This window comes from Bidens hawaiensis, unplaced genomic scaffold, assembly GCF_021521415.1.
Source record: "Bidens hawaiensis isolate Kalapana, Puna unplaced genomic scaffold, B.hawaiensis_p1.1 tig00003356_1, whole genome shotgun sequence".
Taxonomy (NCBI): domain Eukaryota; kingdom Viridiplantae; phylum Streptophyta; class Magnoliopsida; order Asterales; family Asteraceae; genus Bidens; species Bidens hawaiensis.
The window spans coordinates 2,071,354-2,095,534 of record NW_027491185.1 but is presented as its reverse complement, the minus strand read 5'-3'; the positions used below and the strand labels follow the sequence as shown (position 1 = coordinate 2,095,534).

The 24,181-nt window shown below is 40.1% G+C and overlaps 1 protein-coding gene and 1 pseudogene across 3 annotated transcripts in view; one reads left to right on the top strand and one right to left on the bottom strand.

Annotated features, from left to right (window-relative positions):
• The first annotated feature begins 987 nt into the window (after positions 1-987).
• On the top strand, positions 988-5,338 carry LOC143623279 (protein DETOXIFICATION 24-like). Of its 2 annotated transcripts, none has more exons than XM_077094227.1 (9): positions 988-1,064; positions 2,400-2,661; positions 2,755-3,296; positions 3,384-3,470; positions 3,554-3,610; positions 3,778-4,016; positions 4,702-4,820; positions 4,906-4,992; positions 5,082-5,338. In XM_077094227.1, the coding sequence occupies exons 2-9, from the start codon at positions 2,416-2,418 to the stop codon at positions 5,154-5,156; spliced, it is 1,452 nt and encodes a 483-aa protein (XP_076950342.1). In that variant the 5' UTR covers positions 988-1,064; positions 2,400-2,415; the 3' UTR covers positions 5,157-5,338. The 2 variants fall into 2 exon arrangements, with proteins under 2 accessions (XP_076950342.1, XP_076950343.1); XM_077094228.1 differs by having other exon boundaries at positions 1,018-1,064; positions 2,415-2,661.
• A 628-nt stretch (positions 5,339-5,966) lies between these two features.
• Positions 5,967-24,181, bottom strand: part of LOC143623276 (very-long-chain aldehyde decarbonylase CER1-like) — a 38,757-nt pseudogene continuing 20,542 nt past the window's right edge. Inside the window, exons 7-10 of the transcript XR_013151861.1 lie at positions 6,941-7,141; positions 6,747-6,848; positions 6,497-6,671; positions 5,967-6,153 (exon numbers count right to left, since the gene is read on the bottom strand). The product of XR_013151861.1 is annotated as a very-long-chain aldehyde decarbonylase CER1-like (transcript). The remainder of the gene's footprint in view (positions 6,154-6,496; positions 6,672-6,746; positions 6,849-6,940; positions 7,142-24,181) is intronic.

The window sequence follows — 24,181 nt, the reverse complement described above, 5'->3', positions numbered from 1 at the left end:
CTTATATGGCATACACTTACCACTTAAGGTAAGTGTATTGATTATCACATCGAGTATGCACACAGCCCCGAAAATATGACAAGGAAATGGGGCTAGAATCTCTGTAAGCGATTCCTTTCAGAGTTAATGGTAACTCCTTTCCTTAATTGGGCGCGGCTAACTTCGTTTGGTCTTGGATCGTTGAATATATTAAAGTAGAGAGTGTTTGGCTTTAACGTGTGTTTTTTAAGGTGTAGGCTATGGTGTAGAGATGGATGGAAATGGAAAGGATTAAGGTTTAAGGGGTATTTATACTCCTTTAAGCCCATGGGCCTATTGGACCTTGGACGCATCTTTCATTTTTGGTCCATATTTAATACCATCTAATTAGCTTACTTAATCTTCCATATTTATTATTTTATTATCTCTCTACTAACTCAAGTAAAATTTTTTATCATAAATAAATAATATATTAAATATTATACTTAGAAAATTCGGGATGATACATGCATAATACTTGTCCCAAAAAGAAATAAATAGATGCAAATATACTCCGTATGTAGACATGTAAATAGATCAAACGTTCAGTGAACTGTTTAATGGGAAGTTCATTTATATTCGTTTCTTTAATAAACAAACGAACAAGAGCAAAAAATGTGTGTTCGTATTATGACACATGTTTCGTTCGTACGTTCACTTATGTTCGTGAACATTTTACTTATTTATATATGTTTATGTCTATTTATTATGTGCGTTTATATATTAATAGAAAATAACTAAATGTTTAGATTTATGATCAAAAGTCAAAATTGACCTACTCTTGAAAAGGAAAGCAGTCAATTTACTCTTATGAAAACGAAGAAAATGTTCCTTGACCCACCCATTTGTGTCCGTCAGATTCACCAAACAATATACAAGTAGATGCATCGAACAGACCTACTAAGTTCTCTTTTGATACTTACATTATTTATTAAGAAAACCAAAATAGGTTCCAAATAGAGAAGGAGAGTGCAAAGGTCACACCAACTCCTTCACTGTCTGTACGTGTTTCTGCTCCATTTGTGGCTTCATTTTCAGAATTTGTTGTAAGTTCTTCACCATTTTTTTAAAACTTTAATCCAAGTTTTCACTTTAGAAAATGAGTATATATAACTTTGACTTTGAATTTCCTGCTTACAATTTACAGTCACTGACTGAGTTCTGATATTTAGTCTTTGTTGTAACGTTTATTTTTGAATTGTGAGGTGGGTTTGTACCAATTGTTTGTAAAATGTGTTAAGTGGTAGTTGGGGTTGAATCTGCCCAAGGGAGTCCGTGGCGGGGCTGCCTTGACGCCCCTTTTTTGTTCAAAACGTCCAAACACCAATAAGCAAGTGCGTTTTTTGATAAATTAGAGGCTGCATGTTTTTGATAATAAGTAAACGGGTTGGTCAAAGGACTAGTTACAGCTGTTCCTACTTTTTTTTTTGGTTTATTTAAATTGAATAACATCTAATTATTACAATGGACTTTAACAGCTATGCATAAAAACCAAAAAAAGCCTCTGTTTCAATGTACGTTGACATGTCATGAAAAAAAGAGAGGCGTTTTTAACCCCTCCACTTGAATATTTGTCGCCTGTCATTGTTTGGAAATATTATTATTTTATGTGTGGTATGTATGTGTGTATATATATATATTGGGCTACAACATCATTACACCTGTAAAACAAAAATTCTCATTTTCCAGACTGGGCGACACGTGTCACTTGTCCCCCTCCAAATTTACACATGGCCTAATGCTATCTATCCTGGGTGTCCTTTTCCTCCAATTTTCAAAGATGTTTTTCTACAAGGGCAACCAAAAACGTACCTTTTTGCTGGTGGCGGGGCCAGGTAGGGGTGTGGGGGGATCTTGAATAATGTGATAATGTTTTTAGTTGTTTTTAAAATTTCTTATTGGCTGAGTTTTGAGTGTTTTTATAATGTGACAACTGACTAGAAATGTTTTTTAGCGTTTTTCGAAATCCTTATTATGAATTCTTTAGAGGAATGACGGGTCAGGGCAGGACCTAGTGTTATGGCGGAGTGTGGGACCCATAGGAAAACTATTATTAGTGTATTCTTGTTTTATTTATTTACTGGGTAACTATCGTAAAATCATGGAACATGCTTTTTTTAACCTACAAGTTCGTTGGGTTACAATTTTATTACTTGCACACACTATTCATGCTTCCAAAATTAGACATATAACATGCAATTGCGTTGTAGTACACAATATGACTTTGATATGTCCAGTTCAATAAATCAATCTTCCACGCTAGATGACTAGTTGTATTTTTTTTAAGTTTTTATTTAGTCTTGCACGAACAATTTATATTTTAAAAAGTTGTTATTTTTTTTTAATTACTTTTACTTATTTTAATTAAACACTTAAAATAGTTTCTGAATTTTCAGGATGGATAATGGGGTGGATACAAAGCTTCTTCGACATGAGGAAGAACAGGAGGGTACCTTACAACAAAGGGTATGGGACGAATCGAAAAAGATTTGGAGGGTCGCATTGCCAGGCATCATAGCAAGAGTTTCCTCATTCGGAACTATCGTTATCACCCAATCATTTATTGGCCATGTCAGCAGCTCAGATCTCGCGGGCTACGCACTTGTTCAAACACTTACTGTCCGATTTATCAACGGAACACTTGTAAGTTGACCATAGACTTTCAGGTTAAGTCAAAAGAGTCAACTTATATGGTTATATATTGACCACTTTCTTATTATTTGAATGTATTAACAGTTGGGAATGTCAAGTGCAACCGAAACCCTTTGCGGGCAATCATTTGGAGCCGGCCAACACCACATGATGGGCATTCACTTGCAACGGTCATGGATCGTTGACTTGGTTACCGTGACCATTTTGCTCCCGCTATTAATCTTTGGCACCCAAATCTTTAAACTCTTTGGTGAGGAAGAATCGATAGCGAAAAGTGGTGGATTCATATCTTTATGGTTCATCCCTTATGTCTATAACTATGTTTTTAGCCTCACTATACAAATGTACCTACAAGCACAGTTAAAGAACTTCATTGTTGCTTGGCTTTCGGCTATTCAGTTAGTCTTCCATATACTTTTGTCACTACTTTTCGTATATAAGTTCAATTGGGGGGTTTCGGGTGCAATGCTTGCACTTGGGATATCATCGTGGGCTGTTGTTTTTGGAGAATTCATATACGTTTTAGGAGGGTGGTGTCCAGATAGTTGGAAAGGATTCACAGTTGCTGCTTTTAAGGATCTGTTGCCTGTTGTTAAGCTCTCAATATCTTCTGGTGTCATGCTTTGGTATGTTTTTGTGACTGTAGGTAGCACTATTTTGTGAGAAACTCACTATTCATACCGCCTTTCTTTTGACTTATTATCGATGTGTAGCTTGGAGCTATGGTACTATGCTATTCTAGTTTTACTTGCTGGATACATGCCAAATGCCGAGGTGGCAATATCTGCCTTCTCCATTAGGTACCAACGCGTACTCGGTCTTATTTCTCCATTATAGGTCATCTTGGAAGACACTTAACTTATATTTTGAAACTCATTTACAGCTTGAACATTAACTCGTGGGAGTTCATGATAAGCCTTGGTTTCTTAAGTGCTGCATGGTAAGTAATCAACATTTACTTTGCATAAATGATGCCAGTTCATACCAAAACCAATATTGTGTCACTGGTACTTGTGATGCATAAGCATATATAGAAAAAAATGTTTTTGAATTATTTTTGTATATTTGGCTGATACGTGTTAAATTGCAACTTTAACATGTATAAAGTGTCCGAGTGGCAAATGAGGTAGGGCGAGGAAACTCCAAAGCTGTGAAGTTTTCTATCAAAGTGGTGATGGGAATTTCGGCCACAATAGGCGTGTTCTTCTTTGTTCTCTGTTTGGTATTCCGGAAATTTATCGCATACTTGTTTACGGATGATGACAGAGTTGCAGATGCAGTATCAGATCTTTCTTTGCTTCTCTCCTTTTCGGTTCTGTTGAATGGCATTTATCCTGTACTCTCTGGTAACTCCTTCCATACATAATATATAGTTAGTTCACCCATGTGCAGATGTGTAAACGAGTCAATGTGCTCGTAAGCTACTCGAGATCCGCTTGGTAAAAGCTCGAAACAAGCTAAGCTTAAACGAATTTGAGCCTAAAAATAAGCCTGTTTGATAAATGAGCCTTTTGAATATAATATTAATATTTATATAAGAATGTTTATTACGGAGTATATACAAATTTTAAAAATACAGCTCTAAATGAGGTGAACACAAGCTCGAGCACTTGTAAGTTAAATGAGACTAGCTCGAGCATAGTCTAGCTTGGGCTCACCTTGACTCGTTAACGCCCCCCTACCCACACATACTAGCTTACAAAAAGTTTTCATGTTATGTTCACCATGTTTATGATATATACCCCTTGACCACAACCCACCATGTTTAAGGTCAGTGTGTTTACATAACCAATAAGGCAATAACTACAACCATTGGTCAATAACTGATCAAAAACCAACCATTAAAAGTCAAATGCAATTGTAGAATATACATGCAGTCAACTTCTAATATTGTCCAAATTTATGATCATATTGTTTGCATTTTGTTAATTTGAAAAGCTATGAGTAAAATAGTCCAGATCTTATTTCTTTCATTTGGAAAGTTTATTTAGTGCTAATAACCAACTGAGAAAAACAATATATTGTGACAAGGGGTGGCAATTGGAGCTGGTATGCAGACAACTGTAGCAATTGTTAACCTCGTTTGCTTTTACTTGATTGGTATTCCATTGGGAGTTTTGCTTGGATATTTAACGTCACTTCAAGTTAAGGTACATATTAAAACTTAAAGTTTAAAACCCAAAATGCTACTTTCGTGTGCGAGATCATCTATGATAATTTCGATTTACTCTATAGGGTATATGGATTGGAATGATAGGTGGTGTTGTAGCTCAAACTATTACCCTCACATATATGATTTGGAGAACAAACTGGGATTATGAGGTAAATTTACAATACATTTCCATATTGGTCATGATTTTTTGATATTTCGTATAAAGTATAAACCGCCATTCCTGCTTTGCCAACCATAGGTGAAGAAGGCTTCAGAACGTCTCATGAGGTTTTATGTGAAAACCGATGAAAACGCTGAGCAAATTTCCAGTTAGTCATAACTTAGAAACTCTTGGAGTTCGAGATCATTTATTTTGGAGTAATGTTGTGAATATTGGATTAGGTACTTCGATTATTCAGGATGTATTGATTTTAGACTATCAACTGTTTTGCTTTTAAATATCATGGATTTTGTTTTAATTCGATATCTATAATAGTGACACATCATCCTTAACAGGTTGCGGTGAAATAATCGGTGATTACCAACGGACATTGACTGCCACCGTATGTCCAACGGTGATACTCCTTTTTTGTTGTTGTGTGTAGCGCTCCACGTTTTTGTGTATGAACCTTACCTTGCATTTATTGCCCAAGTTATTATGTATAGTGTTTTCCTTATACAATGTGATTTATCATTTATGTCGTCTTTTCAGGTTCCATATGTAAGAAATAAACGATAAGAAATGATTTTCCATGTAATTGATAAGAATTGATTTTCCATGTAATTGACTTGAACGAAGAGAAAGAAAAACTGGTAGTTTGGCAATTCGAAATAAACCCCTTAATGTTAACCAGTTTTTTAAATGTTACTGTAAAGTTACTCGTTTTTGGCAACAATATTGTTAAGTGCAGCATATATGAAATTTTTTTATGAACTGAATATGAGAAAATTTACACGGAAAACACACCAAATTTCCACTATAATACGATTATACAAGCTTCACATACACACAAAAACACATGAGGTACGTACACATTATAAAAGTTTGAAGAGAGCCGGTTTATTTCTCGATTACATATCATTAACAGTGTTATATGTTTAATAAGATAAAATTAAGTTGCATAAAAATATAGATAGCCTCAAATGAGTGGTGATAGATAGTTTTAGTTGAGTGATTTGGGTAGAGGAGTAAAGCCATGTTTAAGACTTGCTTGCCAAACTTTGTCAACATTGACCATCTCATTCCCACATTCATTCACATTCCATCCTTCTAAGCCATGCACTATTCCCGCTATTCTCCACGCACTCATTACCCTTCTTGGCAACCAATTCTGTACCACAATCACACTTTAAATTCAGATAATGAGATGTGCAATACCGTAAACATGTAGCAAGTTATATTATCATGATGTGACATTTTTATAAGTACATTAATGCATAATAAATTTTTTTTAATAAACTTAACTGTATATTTAACTATGTTTCATAAAGCCGGATTTATCTTAAATTTAATTGCATAAGGGTATAATGCACATGAAATGTTTTGTTGGACATAAATGCATGCTAGAGGCTGACATGGGTCTTATCCTTGTAATTAGTTCTTAATTTAGTTAATTGCTTAAATTTAATTAATAAAATAATGATAGTTATAATATGTTTAATTTAATTACTAACCTCACAAGAGTCAACATTCTCAAGTTGTTTGGGAGTCAACATGGCAGGGGTAGTTTGGTAAAAGCAATTTTTGTTCACTTTGTTTGGAGGGAAATGTGAGTTAAGGGATAATCAAGGTTCCTTTTGATGCCTTCAACTCTTCTTCTTCGCTTAATCCATCTCCCACCAACCACACCTTTAAACATCCATTTATATTATTTTATTTATATTTACTACTAAAACTAATATGTAAGTGTGTCTAACGGTTTACCTTTTGTGAGTACGTATTTGAAAGAATCAAGTTATGTTGATCATCAATCGATTCCACATTGTGTTTAAGCTTTTGATAATCGTCTGGTCTAGATATTGCAACCTACAATGGGTTTGTCATCATTTTTAGGTATGACTTATACTCATTGTATCAATCTTAATCATGTACATCATATGTTTTCTATTGAAAATGACCTGAATGCCCTTGTGGCATAGAGCTAGGGCAAGGTAATAAGCAACCTTGTTGAAATTGCCTCTAAAAACAACTTGAGTTGTGCCTTTAGGAATGGAATTGAGAACTATAGCAACTGCCAAGCTGCTTCCATCCACCAACTTCAATTTCAATTTTGGATTTCTCTTTATGAATAGCTCCCCATTTCTATTTAGCTCCTCCTCCTACATATATCATCATAAAATCAGAAGGTACGACTATTTATTGATTGATGTGAATAGCGAAAAAGTAATGGGGTTATCAAATGAGTGTACGATCTTGGTGATGTGCAGTAAAGAAAACTTGGTGTTTTAAAAAAAAACTTGGTGTTTTAACTGACGAAGAATAATCGACGGACAAATCCATCGTTTTGTAGTGGTGTGGTTGTTTAAGGTTAATAATGTCAAATGTCTAATATATATCATACAAGTATTTTCAAAATTAAACAGAACTAAACTATACGGTTTTTCTTACACATATAAACACAAACCAAACTACATCTAGATAATGGGTAAGCGAGCAACAAGTTGCGCAGCTATCCCCCGTTTGAATCGCAAAGACTATTATACTAAATATCAATCGTTGGTTCAAGAAATCGATATAAACAAGAGTTTGTAATCAAGAGTTAGGGTTTGTAATCAGTTTTTCGAGTCATATTTTCTGATTAATATAAACAAGAGTTATTTGTTTAGTTTGTATTTGATTATCGATCCGAAACTTGAATTGGTATCAAAGCCAAGTTCAAGAAATCGATGAGGAAACCGAAGGCTCAAGACGTCGATCAAAGTTGTGATTGATAAGGAGGGTTCGGTCAAGGCGTGATAGAATAATCGAGGCGAGGTCGGTGATCGAGACAAGGGTCGACCATGGGCCGAGATTAGGTGATCGGAAGACAACAAGGTTGTTCTTTTCTGTTCGACGGTGGTGAACGTGGAGAACAAGCAAGTTCTTTTAAGTCTTCGAACGGTTTTCTATTGTTTTCTTTTGCTTTTGCGGTTAGTTAAAGGTCACGAGGGATTGCTTTGTGATCACAAAAGGTTTGTCACAAAAGGTCAATAGGTGGCAGGTAGGGTACGTAAAAGAAAGTATTGAAAGAATAGAAAAAAGTTTGTTTATTCTTAGTTACGCGGTGTTAAAAGAAAAATTGGTTTGATTTATTTTTCTTTGTTGATTTAATATGTTTGGTTTAGCCATTAAACTTTGATTATTATTTGGGTTGGATAAGTGGGTTCAATTCAAGGTTCGCTTAGACCAAGGCATTGATTTAAACGATGTGCTTGTGTTTTGATTCAGGAACAAAAGAAGACTAAGGAAGATTGTTGTTCGCTCGATTAGATGACCGGGATTGCAGCCAAAGGAGTGGATATGCGTTTTCATACGACCGAGTGAATGGTCGGGGACATGGCCACAGAGGTAGTTGAGTTCGGGGGAGCCGTAGAACACATCTATGGCTCAAGAAAAGTTCCGGGGAGATCAAGGCCAAGATGGTTGTGAAAATCGAGAAGGTCAAGTTCATGAGTCAAATCAAACAGAGCAAAAGAGACATGCTCGGAGGTGAAGAGCCACCTATTTTGAGTCAGAAATTAGGGGGTGACTCGGGCTTTGCGAGTCACTGTAGGCCACCTTCTACACCCACTCCAAAAAGCGAACCGCCTCGGGAGCTAGGGATCCAAATGTGCCAAAGGCAAATGGAATGAACACGTGTTGATTCTCCAAACACGCTGCCTCATGCTCAGCAACCTTCCTAGATTTTGCTCTCAAAACCACTTGTCCCGAAACGAGGCCACTGTCTCTCAGCCCCACCAACGGGAACATCCCAGTGAGGTCGACACACGCATGCTTACCCCCTGCTCAGCCAAACACAAGAACGTCCACAGGACGCGCAGGGTAGATCCTCCCTCTCGCGGATCAGTCAGAAAGTTAACAGATGCCTCTTTCTTGGCTGAAATCCCTGCACGCCTAAGCACATCCCATAAGACATCTCTAACCCAGTCGTGACGATGCTTGAATCCCGGCAATTCCATACAGTGGAGGGCATGCTCACCAAATCTATCTAAACAAGCCTTTTTACAAATGAGGCATGATTCATCTGGAAGGAAAAGAGGAATCATAAGGTGGTATTTAGGATTGCTCTGTATTCAACTGCCGACATCCGTTGCCCAAGACCTTCAATGAGCACAACAGTTAAAAAATCCCGGGCATGAGCCCCCTTGAGACAAGCAAAAACTGTCTTTTGTCTTGGGGTCATATCGAATCGCTCCTCCAAATCATGTGCGTGTCTACCATAAAGAGCACTCGCCAAGGTTTGTTGAGGTTTCTTGGGGGCGGTCTCCTTATCAGTAAAACCGCCTAGATCAAGGTGCGGGAGAGTTATTCAAATACTACCAAGTGCAAAGGAGTAGTCAGGATCTACCTCCATAACACCAGCACTTCGCAAGATGTGGTCCTGCAATTTCCATGACTGGGCCCTGGAAGCCACAAAGGCATGCAGAGACATCCTCCGCCGAGAAAATTCCTAAGCCTTCTCAACGCATAGGGAAGGAAGCCAACCTCCACTAGAGGTCCCCAAAATACGATCCTCCACACACAACAATATCTTCAATTACCCCACCCCCCGCCCCACAGGCCCGCATTAAAGATGGACGCAGCCTCTTTGACATGTTCAGGTTGACAGGTTCGGAGCCCAAACACTAACTTAGCAATCCCCATGCACGAGCGCAACAAAAGAAGCTCACTTTGGGGGTCCCTCAGGTCCGGCAAGCGTTTCATAAGTTCAACCACCCTCAAAGCTCTTTTAGTTGCCAATGACCGAATAAACCCTGCATCCCGACTAACCTCCCCCCCCCCCTGGAGTTTAACTCCCCTCACAGGCCTGCTAATCTCGCTAGGGAATAAACCCGACACTTTATTCGAACCATCGCATGATGCTAAAAAATCTCCATTTTCTGAATATTAAGCCTAAGCCCCAAAGACACCCCCTTTGAGCGAATAATGCCCAGCGCTCTAGCAACCTCCTCAGCCTTACCAATGACAGTGTCATCGTCTAAATACCAGTATGGAAGGGCAAGGAACAAGTCCCCTGCACCATAAGGATGAGCGGATGGAGGACCAACGCAAAAAGAAGAGGGCCAAGATGGTCCCCTTGCTGCACCCTAGTAAAAGCCCCAATATGATTATCCCCCACATATAACCAGGCGGGGAGGGCATATAAAACCTGGACCCATGGGAAGATGGATGGACATCTGCAGCTAACTTTCCTAAGAAGGGTCGTCTGGTCCACCTTGTTAAAGGCGTTAGAAAAATCAATAGTGAGCATAGCCAGGGACTCGTCAGAATGGAACGCGCTCAGAAACCTATTATCACTATGCAGTACCGCTTCGGACCCATTAGGGATCCTAGATCCTTTAAGGATAATATATCCTCTCAGGATAATGAATCCTGATCAGAAGAAATACTTTTTGAGGTGGATAGCATTCCATGCTCTTGGTAATCTGATGCAATCCATTGTGAGCAAATGATATGCCCCCTTTCCTGCCTCCGACTCAATCTGATAAGGTCCTTCCCATTTGGGTGCTAACTTTCCATCAGCCGGATTGGTAGTATTTTGGAAGGTTTTCCTCAAGACTAAATCTCCTTCTTGAAATCTTCTTATTCTTATATTCTTGTTGTAGGCCTCAACTACCCTTTGTTGATAAGCTGTCATTCTAATCTTGGCTAGGTCTCTGAGTTCTTCTACAGTATCCAAGTCTTCAAGAAGGATTTCTTCATTTGCTTCAGGATCACGGATGCTTGTTCTTGCTGTAGGAACTACCATCTTTGTTGGGATTACTGCCTCTTAGCCAAATACTAATGAGAATGGTGTCTGGCCTGTTGCATTCTTGGGTGTTGTCCTGTCTGCCCAAAGAACATAAGGTAGCTCTTCGGCCCACTTTCCCTTCTTGGATCCTAGTTTCTTCTTCAGATTATTGATGATAATTTTGTTGCTAGACTCTGCTTGACCATTAGCTTGACCATTTGCATGCCTTTGGCAGGCATCACACTTCTTCGAGTACTCTATTGCATCCTTCTTCATTGTCGGCCAAAAGTAATCAATAATGAATCCATATATACTTGAAGATACCTGATCCTCATGCACTTAGCTAACTACAAACCTGCGATCAAAGCCTCATATTCTGCTTCATTGTTCGTCGCTTGAAACTCACAGGCTATAGACTGGGGTAATATGTCCCCTTGTGGCGATTTCAGTAGGATCCTCAATCCTGTTCCTCTTACGTTGGATGCTCCGTCTGTAAAGAGGATCTAAGGATCCTTAGTCTTCTCTAGTTGTTGGACCTCCAAGTCAGCTTCTTTTTGTAGGTCACTAGTGAAATCAGCCACAAAGTCTGCTAGTGCTTGAGACTTGATTGCTGTTCTTGGCTCGTATTGGATATCATATGCACTTAATTTCACAGCCCACTTGGCCATTCTACCTGATAATTCTGGTTTTCTAAGAACATTCTTCACATGATAATTAGTTCTCAAAATAATATGATGAGTTTCAAAATAATGTCTCAACTTAGTAGAAGCCATAATGAGTGCAAGAATTAACTTTTCTAAATGAGAATACCTGGCTTCCGCATCTAGAAGACTTTTACTTACATAGTAAACGGGATGTTGTTCACCTTCATGATCCTTTACCAAGACGTCACTTACTGCATTTCCTGAGACAGCTAAATACAGATATAAGGATTCTCCATCCATTGGCTTCATTAGAGCTGGAGCTGAGGATAAGTAATCCTTCAAGGCTGTAAGCGCAACCTCATGCTTTTCCGTCCATTCAAACTTCTTATTCTTCCTAAGGATGTCATAGAAGTCCTTGCATTTCTCAGAGGATCTTGAGATGAACCTATTGAGAGCAGCTATTCTTCCTGTGAGCCTTTGGACATCCTTTGCGTTTGTAGGGGATTTCAAATTGAGGATGGCTTCAATCTTCTCAGGGCTTGCTTCTATCCCTCTTTTAGTAACCATGTATCCTAGAAACTTTCCAGCCTTAACACCAAAATGGCATTTTGACGGGTTCAGCTTCATGTTATACTGGTCGAGGATATTGAATGCTTCTTCAAGATCTCTGAGGTGATCCTCAGCTCTCTTTGACTTCACCACCATATCATCTATGTAGACCTCCATAGTCTTACCCAACTGATTCTTGAACATCATGTTGACTAGTCTTTGGTATGTTGCCCCTGCATTTCTTAGTCCAAATGACATAGCAGTATAACAGTATATGCCGGTAAGAGTCATGAATGCTGTATCCTCTTGATTAGATGGTTCCATTTGAATTTGTTGAAATCCAGAGGAAGCATCCATAAAGGTAAGAATTTCATGTCCTGCCGTCGCATCCACCATGGAATCTATATGTGGTAATGGGAAAGGATCCTTGGGACATGCCTTGTTTAAATCGGTAAAATCGACACATACCCTCCACTTTCCATCTTTTTTGAAACAACGACCAGCTAGCCATCGAGGATACTGAACCTCTTTGATCATACCGGACTTAAGAAGTTTTTCAACTTCTTCTTGTATGATCTTGCTCCTTTCAGGATTAAATTTCCTTTGCTTCTGATGGACGGGTTTAACAGATAAATCAAGGCCTAGTTTATGAGTGATTACCTCTTTTGAAATACCTGTCATGTCTGAGTGCTTGAAGGCAAAGGTAGATCTTCTTCGCCCTAAGAAGGATACTAAATCCTCCTCAATCTTACTGGGGATACTGGATCCTCGGGGTCCAATGATACTTCTTTAAGGTCTTTCTCCCGAGCTTCCAGCACGTCCCTAGGATGTTGCTGTAGTTGCTATACTATAGTTTGCTTGGCTGTTGGCTTCATTGATGAAGAATAGTAGTTTATGGCCTCCGTTTGATCACCCACTATCTTTACAACTCCCCAAGGAGTAGGTAGCTTGATGCATTGGTGATAAGTTGAGGCTACTGCCTTCATTCCATGGAGCCAAGGCCTACCTAAAATAACATTGCAACAGGAAAGGTTATCTATAACACAAAATTTCTGGTATGAATTTAACCCTTCGATATAAATTGGGATGTTGATGTCCCCCAATGTCTTCTTGGTTTCACCACTGAAACCGACTAGCACCGATGTTCTAGGAATGATCTTTGAATCCGGAATGTTCATCTTCTTGAGTACATCATGCTGGATAATGTTGACCGAGCTCCCACCGTCAACTAGGATCATGCGTACATAATGGTTAGCGATAAATAAAGTAATAATCAAACCGTCATGATGAGGATCCTGGATGTTTAGTTTGTCTTCCTCATCAAAGAAGATCCCTTTGTCTGTCGTCAAAGTGGTGGATACTATTGGTCGATCTCCGTTATCCATCTTGATCTCTTTGGCCAGTCTTCTTGCTGCAGAGAAAGAAGTTCCACATATGTCAGAACCTCCGGAGATGAAATTGACCGTCTGCACATTCAGCTCATCCTGGTGAGGATCCTGGATCCTCGAGTTGAAGAAGATTCTCTGATCAGTCACTCGAGTAGTGGGGATGAGCGGTCTTCTTTCATCATCCAACTCGAATTCTTCTACGGGGTTTTCTTTTATAACACAAGAATCTCGAAACATTTCATAGTCTCTGGAGACAAAGTTGATCATATGAGCATCTGGTGGTGGTGGTGGTGTTGCTTTCTGTGGAAGATCTTGTCACACCTTCAAAATCCACTAACGGAGTTTTACCGTCAGAGGGTGTGAACTAACAGGATCGGAATCATTAGTTATAATCAAACACCATAAATAAAGTTTTCAAACCACGAAAACATTTAAGTTTAAATAAGTGCGGAAGCGTAAATTCGTAAACCAAGTGTTGCGTCACGCAGGACGACTTGTAGTTTATGAGAATGATATTTGTTATTCCCGTTAAATGGTAATTCCAATTAATTCAAGACCAATTGGATTAGGTTCTTAACTCAACATGTTAACTTCCAGAAGTGGAAACAACCTATTTGGTCTTGTAGTTTATGAGATATGATAATTACAAAACAGCCTAACAGCAGGTCTCACAATTCAGACTTGCACTTCAGTTTTGTAAAATAATAAAGGTTAACTTTTACCCGTCCAAAAATTACAAACTTGGACTTTATAGAAACTAGACTCAAACTTGTACACTGTAGTGTTAACAATCTTGACCAATTACCACATTAACATTCAGTTACAGTTGTCTAAACATAACTTACAATCTGTCCAGTACCAGTTTTGACCTTTGATCACATTTAAATCGTTTGAGCAAACAAAACACCTCCAAATCAGGCGTGGTTGTGTTTTCTGAAAATTAGACTCAGAGCACTACCTTTTAGACTCATAAATATTCCAGTTTTGTTTTATATTTAACAAGTTACACCTCGTTCAAGTTTAACTATCTCTGCTGTCAAAAATCAGCAAGCACACACAATCGTCTAGCATGCATCCTAAGCATACGACATATCTCCAATCATGCAATAACCATAATTATCCATAAAAATCAGTAGTAAACCCTTTAGGGTTTACGAACAATCAATGATCTAACAATCTTTCACCGTTCAAAATCACACATGATCATCTAAATCAATAACCGAAGCATAATCAAGCATCATCTAATCAAAACAAAGCATATGAACACTTAACACATGATTTACAAAATTAGAGTTTTATATTTATACCTTAAAAACGCAGAAACGAGCAATAGGAAGGTGAGAGATGCCTAGAAACAAGTGTGGGATGCTCCGATTATGAAAAACAAGGTCAAAACGGAAGTGATATGGTGGTGGTGATGGCTGCCGTCGCAAGGGGGGTGAGGGAGGGCCGATCTGGTTTAAGGGGGGAGGGTGGGGATTAGGGTTTTTATTATTATTAATAATAATATGTTACACAAAGGCCCCTCAACTTTTAGTTATTACTTTTCTAGCATAAAGTAGCTTTTTGCATATTGAGTTAATGTTCTACACAATATTATCAAATAACACATAAGCCTAACACATAATTATCAAATAATTATTGTTTTGATGTTTTCGTTTATTCACCAATGGTTTGCGTAAACTCGTTTGCGTTTCGGTGCAATCCTTAAAGACTACATGTGTAGTGATTGTCAAGCGTCATTTAAAACCCTAGTTTAAATGTAATGAGGTGTGTGTTATAGATCAAGTGATCTTAAGTTTGAATTGACGGAGTTTTGATTAACGGAGTTAACCTGAAATTGACGAGTGTCACATCATTCCCATGTTGAAAGAATTTTCGTCCCGAAAATTTGAGTCAACTCGCGATGGGCGTCTGAAAAAGGCAAAAATTTTCAGTTTGTTATATCATCCCCTAGTAGAAAGAAATTTCGTCCCGAAATTTAATTCATACCTCTGGTGATTTCTGACGGTTTGACGGCTTTTGCGGTTTTCGGTGTTTGGTCAACCCTTCCAAAAGGTGAGGATACTTTTTCATCATTTGGTCCTCGCGTTCCCACGTGAACTCCGGTCCACGTCTCGAGTTCCAACGAACCTTAACGATTGGAATTTTGCTGTGCTTGAGCGTTTTGGTTTCCCAATCCAAAACTTCGACTGGTTCTTCGATGAAGCGTAGCTGTTCATCAACTTGCAACTCGTCCAAAGGGACTGCTTGGGTTTCATCGGAAAGGCATTTCATCAAATTGGATATGTGGAATACATTGTGTACGCTACTGAGTTCCGTTGGTAGATCCAGTCGGTACGCCACCGGACCAATGCGCTCAGTTATCCGGTAAGGGCCAACGTATCGTGGGTTGAGTTTGTTTCGCTTTCCAAAGGGAACTACACCTTTACAAGGTGAGACTTTGAGTAATACTTGGCCGTTCACTTGAAATTCCAGAGGTTTTCGGCGCTTGTCGGCGTAACTCTTTTGGCGATCTCTTGCTGCTGCCATGCGGTTTCGGATTTGAACAATCTTTTCAGAGGTTTCAAGTACTAGTTCTGGACCAATGATTTGGCTATCACCCACCTCTGCCCAGCAGAGAGGTGATCGACACTTCCGTCTGTACAACGCTTCAAATGGCGCTGCTTTAATGCTTGCGTGGTAGCTGTTATTATACGAAAACTCTACCAAGGGCAAGTGAGGTTCCCAACTTTTTCCGAAATCCAACACGCATGCACGCAACATGTCTTCCAAAGTCTGAATAGTGCGTTCACTTTGCCCATCCGTTTGAGGATGGTATGCTGTGCTCATATCGAGGCGGGTGCCTAGTGCGCTCTGTAGTGACTTCCAAAAGTGCGAATTAAAACGGGAATCTCGATTAGATATGATTGAGACAGGCACTCGTGTCTAGACACTACTTCTTTCATATAGGTGCGAGTCAGTCTTTCCATTTTGTCCGATTCCTTGATTGCTAGGAAGTGTGCAGACTTAGTCAACCGGTCAACGATCACCCAGATGGTATCGCATCCCGTCGGTGTTTTGGGTAATCCCGTGATGAAATCCATGGAAATGTGTTCCCATTTCCACGTTGGAAGTTCCAGTTGCTGTAGCAGACCAGATGGTTTCTGATATTCCACTTTGACTCTTGCACAAGTCAAGCATTTGCTCACGTATGTGGCAATATCGGCTTTCATGTTTGGCCACCAGTAAAGTGCCTTTAGGTCATGGTACATTTTATCTAAGCCAGGGTGGATGGAATATCGGGACTTGTGTGCTTCGTCCATCACTAGAGTTCTCAACTCTCCATATCGAGGGACCCAAATCCGGTTTTCGAAATATCGGACCCCGTCCGATTTGGTTTCAAGTCGCTTGTTCATGCCTCGCATGATTTCTGATGGGAGGTCTTTCAAGGCTTCGAGTTGCGCATCGCAAATCTGATCGGGTAAGTTGGCGTGGATCGTGAGTTGTAATGCTCGCACTCGCCTAGGTTTATCGGTTTCTTTTCTGCTGAGAGCGTCGGCCACTACATTGGCCTTGCCAGGGTGGTACTTGATTGCACAATCATAATCCTTAAGTAGCTCGACCCAACGACGCTGTCGCATGTTCAACTCCTTCTGATCGTAGATATGTTGGAGACTCTTGTGGTCGGTGTAAATGGTAAACTTGGTACCGTACAAGTAATGCTTCCATATCTTAAGAGCAAACACCACAGCTCCGAGTTCCAAGTTATGGGTCGTGTAGTTTTTCTCGTGAATCCGTAGTTGTCGAGAGGCATAGGCTATAACTTTCTCGAGTTGCATCAGCACGCAACCGAGACCTTGTATCGATGCGTCACAATGTACCTCAAAATTTTCTGTTCCCTCGGGAAGGGCTAGGATAGGGGCGCTACAGAGTTTGGTTTTCAACAGTTGGAAAGCGGATTCTTACGCGTCACCCCAATTGTACTTAGTACCCTTGTGAGTCAAAGCGGTGAGGGGTTGAGCAATCTTTGAAAATCCTTCGATAAAACGCCGGTAGGAGCCGGCCAGTCCTAGGAATTGTCGCACCTCAGTCGGAGTCTTAGGTGCTTCCCAGTTTTTGATGGCCTCTACTTTACCGGGATCGACATGGATACCATTCTCATTGATCACATGTCCTAAGAAGTGAACCTCGCGAAGCCAAAATTCGCATTTCGAGAGTTTAGCGTACAGTTGTTCCTTCTTTAATAATTCTAGGATCAATCTCAGGTGTTCTTCGTGGTCGGTCTTGTCCTTGAAGTAGACGAGGATATCATCAATAAAAACAATCACAAACTTGTCGAGGTACGCCTTGCATACTCTGTTCATGAGATCCATAAATACGGCTGATGCGTTTGTGACTTTCGTCAATTTCAGGTTAACTCCGTTAATTCAAACTCCGTTAATTCAAACTTAAGATCACTTGATCTATAACGCACATCTCATTACATTTAAACTAGGGTTTTAAATGACGCTTGACAATTACTACATGTGTAGTCTTTCGGGATTGCACCGAAACGCAAACGAGTTGACGCAAACCATTGGTGAATAAACGAAAAACATCCAAACAATAATTATTTGATAATTATGTGTTAGGCTTATGTGCTATTTGATAATATTATATAGAACACTAACTCAAGATGCAAACAAGTTACTTTAAGCTAGAAAAGTAATAAATAGAAGTTGAGGGGCCTTTGTGTAACATATTATTATTAATAATATTAAAAACCCTAACCCCTCTCTCCCTCCCAAACCCGATCGGCCCCCATCACCCCTCCTTCTCATCCTTTGCGACGGCAGCCACCCCCACCACCATATCACACCCGTTTTGGCTTGGTTCTTCATAATCGGAGCATCCCACACTCGTTTCTAAGCATCTCTCAACTTCCTCTTGGTTGTTTCTGCGTTTTTAAGGTATAAACATGAAAACCTAATTTTGTAAATCATGTATTAAGTGTTCTTATGCTTTGTATGGATTAGATGATGATTGATTATGCTTTGGTTATTGATTTAGATGATCATATGTTATTTTGAACGGTGAAAGAAGTTAAATCATTGATTATTCGTAAACCCTAGAGGGTTACTACTGATTTTATGGATAATTATGTTTATTGCATGTTTGGGGATATGTCGTATGCTTAGGATGCATGTTAGACGATTGTGTGTGCTTGCTGAGTTTTGACAGCAGAGATAACTAAACTTGAACGACGTGTAACTTGTTAAATATAAAACCAAACTGGACTAATTATGAGTCTAAAAGGTAGTGCTCTGAGTCTAGTTTTCAGAAAACCCAACCACGCCTAATTTGGAGGTGTTTTGGTTGCTCAAACGATTTAAATGTGATTAAAAGTCAAAACTGGTACTGGACAGATTGTAAGTTATGTTTAGACAACTGTAATTGAATGTTAAATTGGTAATTGGTCGAGATTGCTAACACTACAGTGTGCTACATCAAGTCTAGTTTCTATAAAGTCTAAGTTTGTAATTTTTGGAAGGGTAAAAGTTAACTTTTATTATTTTACAAAACTGAAGTGCAAATCTGAATTGTGAGACCTGCTGTTAGGTTTTTTTGTAATTATCATATCTCATGAACTACAAGACCAAATGGGTTGGTTCTACTTCTGGAAGTTAACATGTTGAGTTAAGAACCTAACCCAGTTGGTCTTGCATTAATTGGATTTTTCATTTAACAGGAATAATAAATAACATTCTGTTGCGCATGATTTTGACTGCTGTGAGTTTACTGTAATGTTCTGATCATTGTGAGTAAACTATGTGGAATAAAAATACAATAAAAATAGTTCTGGAAACCTAACTCATGTATGCTTTTGTGACGATTTTTGGTGAATTATTTGATATGTTGTGATCTATTGAATATAGTAATCTTTCAAGTAGGATTCTGTCTTGATAAAACTAGCTGCTGAACTATGTGAAAATACATGAAACGTGCTTGTTGCTAGATAATTGCTATGTTTTTGACTAAATTGCCCTTGTGGGGAATAATTGCTAGTAATGTACACTATTAATACTTGACACGTAAGTAGTTGTTCACACATGTAACGTATCACCAATGTGTTTGCTGAGACACACACAATTCACAAACGAAACACGAAACGTATCTTATGCATAGGTGTTATGTGCCGAGTTTAGAGACTCGATAGTAGTTCCAACACTTAGAAAATCTCATTTGTTGTTTTAGAACGCTAGTGAGGATTTTCTGTGACACGCATCACTTGGGTGACTTGTTTTATTGAATTCTTCGCAAACAGTGAGTTTCACGTTCCCCTTTTAACTCTTTCAAACGCTTTTCACTTGGGGGAGAATACATACTCCAAAACACTTTAGATTTTGTTATTTAGTTATATATCACTTGTAAAGGCTAAGTGGCAAATGAAACAACTAAAGTCCTTCATAACATCGAACTGTTTAGTATTGGATAATAGCGAGTCACTGTTGAGTAGTACTACTGGGTTTGACAAACCCCATCCAACGCTAAACTCGACTGGAGGTCGAGTGGGTGTAATCTTGGCTAACACATTACCATGGTCGGGATAGACCTGGTGGCAAGTCAAATGATAAACAGTCAGCTTCGGTGTCGAACACTTAGTAATACTTGCTTTATAGGCTAGCTACCTATAGATATATAATTGATTTAACACTATCTGGTAACGCAAACGCAAAACGCAAAACGTAAACGCAAACGCTTTATTTTATATAAAATTGTGAACTCACCAACCCCGTGTTGACACTTTTAGTATGTTATTCTCAGGTAGCCGACGCGGGGGCGCGGTATAGGAACATGCATCATTGAACTCTATCGTTTTTGCAAACTTAATTTTAAACTGTTATTAATTGGGTTTTAAGTCGTCCTGCGTGAGGCAACACTTGGTTTATGATTTTACGCTTCCGCACTTATTTACACTTAAATGTTTTCGTGGTTTGAAAACTTTACTTATGGTTTGATTACAACTAATGATTCCGATCCTGTTAGTTCACACCCTCTGACGGTAAAACTCCGTTAGTGGATTTTGAGGGTGTGACAGCGTTGGTTAAGCCAAAAGGCATAACCGAAAACTCGTAGTGACCGTACCGAGTTCTGAAGGTCGTCTTTGAAATATCTTCTTCGCGCACTCTTAATTGATGGTAACCAGATCTCAGATCGATCGTCGAGTAGTAACTCGATCCTTGCAGCTGGTCGAATAGATCATCAATTTGGGGTAAGGGATAACGGTTCTTGATCGTCACCTTGTTCAGCTCTCGGTAGTCGATGCACATGCGGAAAGTCCCGTCATTCTTTCGAAGAAATAAGACTGGGGCTCCCCATGGTGATGAGCTAGGTCGGATAAAATCCTTATCCAACAAGTCTTGCAATTGAGTGGACAACTCTTGAAGCTCTGCCGGTGCGAGTCGATACGGGGCTCGTGCTATGGGTGCTGCACCGGGGGTCAATTCAATTTGGAATTCGACTTGCCGAATAGGTGGGAGTCCAGGAAAATCCTCCGGGAAGACTTCCGGAAAATCTCGCACAATCGGTATGTCTTCGATTCGCTTCTCCTCTGCGGGTTTCTCGACAATATGGGCTAAAATTGCTGGATGACCCTTTCGTAAATATTTCTGTGCCTTCATGAGGGTGATGACGCTGGTGGTCATGCCGCTCTTCTCGCCCTGGATCGAAATGATCTCGCCGGAAGGGGTAGTGATGTGGACTATCTTGTCGTGACATATAATCTCCGCTCAGTTCTCGGATAGCCAGTCCATGCCGACAACGACATCGAAACTACCAAGTGTAAAAGGTATGAGGTCGATATCAAAAGTATGACCCGATAGTTTCAACTTACATCCCGCAAGTACATGAGTTGTTTCTATAGACTTACCGTCAGCTAATTCAACAGGAAAGTTAGCATCTAACATGGTTGGAGTTAAGTATAAAAGTTTACTAAAGGCCTTCGACACAAAACTCCTATCAGCTCCAGTGTCAAACAAAACAGAAGCAAAGCAATCATTCACAGGAAACTTACCAGTAACCACATTCGGATCGTTGCGGGCCTGGCCCGACCCAATGACGAAAGCTCTACCTTTACCACTGCTTCCGCCACCGCTGCTGCCTCCATTGTTCTCATTCTGCTTTAGTTTGGGGCAATCCTTCTTGAAATGACCCTCTTGACCACACTCGAAACATCCTTTAGTCGCCGTAGGTTGTTTAGGAGCACCTTTTGCCGCTAGGTTTCCTCTACATTCTTTGGCCTGATGACCCATTTTTCCGCATCTCAGACACTTGATACGGTCGCATGAGCCAGCATGGTGATAGTTGCACTTGTTGCATTTCGGGTACTTTCTAGCATAGCCACTCAAACCCTGTCCGCCACCGTTGTTGTTATTGTTGGAACCCTGATTATTGAAGTTCCGAGCGAGTTCGGGTTTACGGTGGTGTTATTGCTGTGGAGGGTTCGATGATGAGGACCTGGTGTTGTCAAATTTCCTATTTCCATTACCAGAGTTGTTGATGTTGTTGTCAGTGCTTGAGTTATCACGGGTTTTAGAGGTGGAACCTCTAGGTGGTAACGCACCTTGTGCCACTGCTTGGTCCGTCAGTTTGTGGGCTATTCAGATTGCTTGCCGAATCGTAGCCGGTTTGGAAGACGTCACCATACCCTGAACCTGGGGTACCAAACCATCGATATACATCTCGATTCTCTTACTCGGAGGGTCAACCATCCACGGGCAAATCACTGCTAGCTCATGGGAACGGGTGGTGTAGGCTTCAATCTCGGAACCCACCATTTTCAACGCCCAAAATTCCGACTCCAAGTTCACGATTTCCTCTCTAGGACAATACTCTTCCCGCATCATGTTCTTGAATCCTCCCAGTTCAGAGCATTTGCCAATTCTAACACAAGAATTTGCACATTAGAGTTCCACTAGGTGTGAGAAAAATCTTGCAATGTTCCAGCAGCAAACTTGACCCTGCTGGCTGGTGGACCGTTACACATCTCGAAAGCTGACTCTGCCTTCTCGGCCCAACGCAGGAAACCTATGGTTCCCTCAGTTCCGTCAAATGAACTAGGCTTGCAGTCTAGGTAGTTCTTGAAAGTACAGACTCCGGCTTGACCTCTGGCTTGATTCTGAACATGCGCAGCTAGAGCTGCCGCCGCAGGGTCATTCGGTAGGGTTTGGAGTTCTGCTGCGGTTAGGTTAATGTTACCTCGACCATGACCAGCGTTTCCTCCAGACATCTAGGTGTTATCATCCTGAGATGTCGTCGCCTGAGAACACGTCCGAGTGTGCATCCTCCTCAGTATCTTCCTCGGGTTCTTCCTCAGGTTCTTCTGCATCCGGGGCAATCTGCGCCCCTAGTGTGTCGCATTGGGCTAGAGCTGTCGCTGCAAGGGCTCTTGCACTAAAAATTTGGTCACGCAAATCTATCATCTCTGCTTGCATTTTTTTCATTATCTCCATTTGCTGAACATGAGCATCCTAAACTTCCTTCATGGCTTCTGTCAGGAAGGAAATTCTCTCTCGGATATCGATTCCATTCTCTTTCAATTCTCTCACGTTTTCTCTAGTCGAGTGCATAATGTCAACCTCACGCTCTAAAAAAGAAACGAGGGCTGCGAAAGCACGCTCCATTGGTTCGGTTATGGGTGGTAGCGTGTTGAAGGACATATGACAGCCCGGGTGAGGTAATGGGGGAACTTGTTCACGGTAAACCATACGCTGGATCAAACTCGGGTACCAACTCCAGCTAACGTTGTCTTCGTACGCGACTCCAGATGGGTAGTGTCTCCTCGGTGCAGGGGCTGCTAGTGTCGGGACTACTCGAGGTGGTGATGAGTCGGGTAGCTGCGGTTCCTTACCAGGGGCGTGGGACATCGGATCGGATAATGATGATGGCGTTGACATCCATACAGGATAAGTCGTGTATGCGCTATGAGTGAATGAGGTAAAGAGATAAAGATAACGAATGACTAAATAAGATATACATGCAGTGCGTAGGAATTATAACTGATGGGTCGTTGCGGTTATAGTCTAGTATGCATGCAATTCTAGTTCGCTATAACCAATGGCTCTGATACCAATCTGTCACACCCTCAAAATCCACTAACGGAGTTTTACCGTCAGAGGGTGTGAACTAACAGGATCAGAATCATTAGTTATAATTAAACACCATAAATAAAGTTTTCAAACCACGAAAATATTTAAGTTTAAATAAGTGCGGAAGCGTAAATTCGTAAACCAAGTGTTGCGTAACGCAGGACGACTTAAAACCCAATTAATAACAGTTTAAAAACAAGTTTGCAAAAACAATAGAGTTCAATGAAATGCATGTTCCTATACCGCGAGCCCGCCTCGGCTACCTGAGAATAATATACTAAAAGTGTCAACACAGGGTTGGTGAGTTCACAAGTTTATATAAATAAAGCGTTTGCATTTACGTTTTGCGTTTGCGTTACCAGATAATGTTATGTCAATTATATATCGATAGGTAGCTAGCCTATACAACAAGTATTACTAAGTGTTCGACACCGAAGCTGACTGTTTATCAATTGCCTTGCCACCATGTCAACCACGACCATGGTAATGTGTTAGCCAAGATTACACCCACTCGACATCCAGTCGAGTTTAGCGTTGGGTGGGGTTTGTCAAACCCAGTAGTACTACTCAACAATGACTCGCTATTATACAAATATTAAACGGTTCGATGTTATGAAGGACTTTAGTTGGTTTGTTTGCCACTTAGCCTTTACAAGTGATATATAACTAATAACAAAATCTAAAGCGTTTTGGAGTATGTTATCTCCCCCAAGTGAAAAGCGTTTAAAAGAGAAAAGGG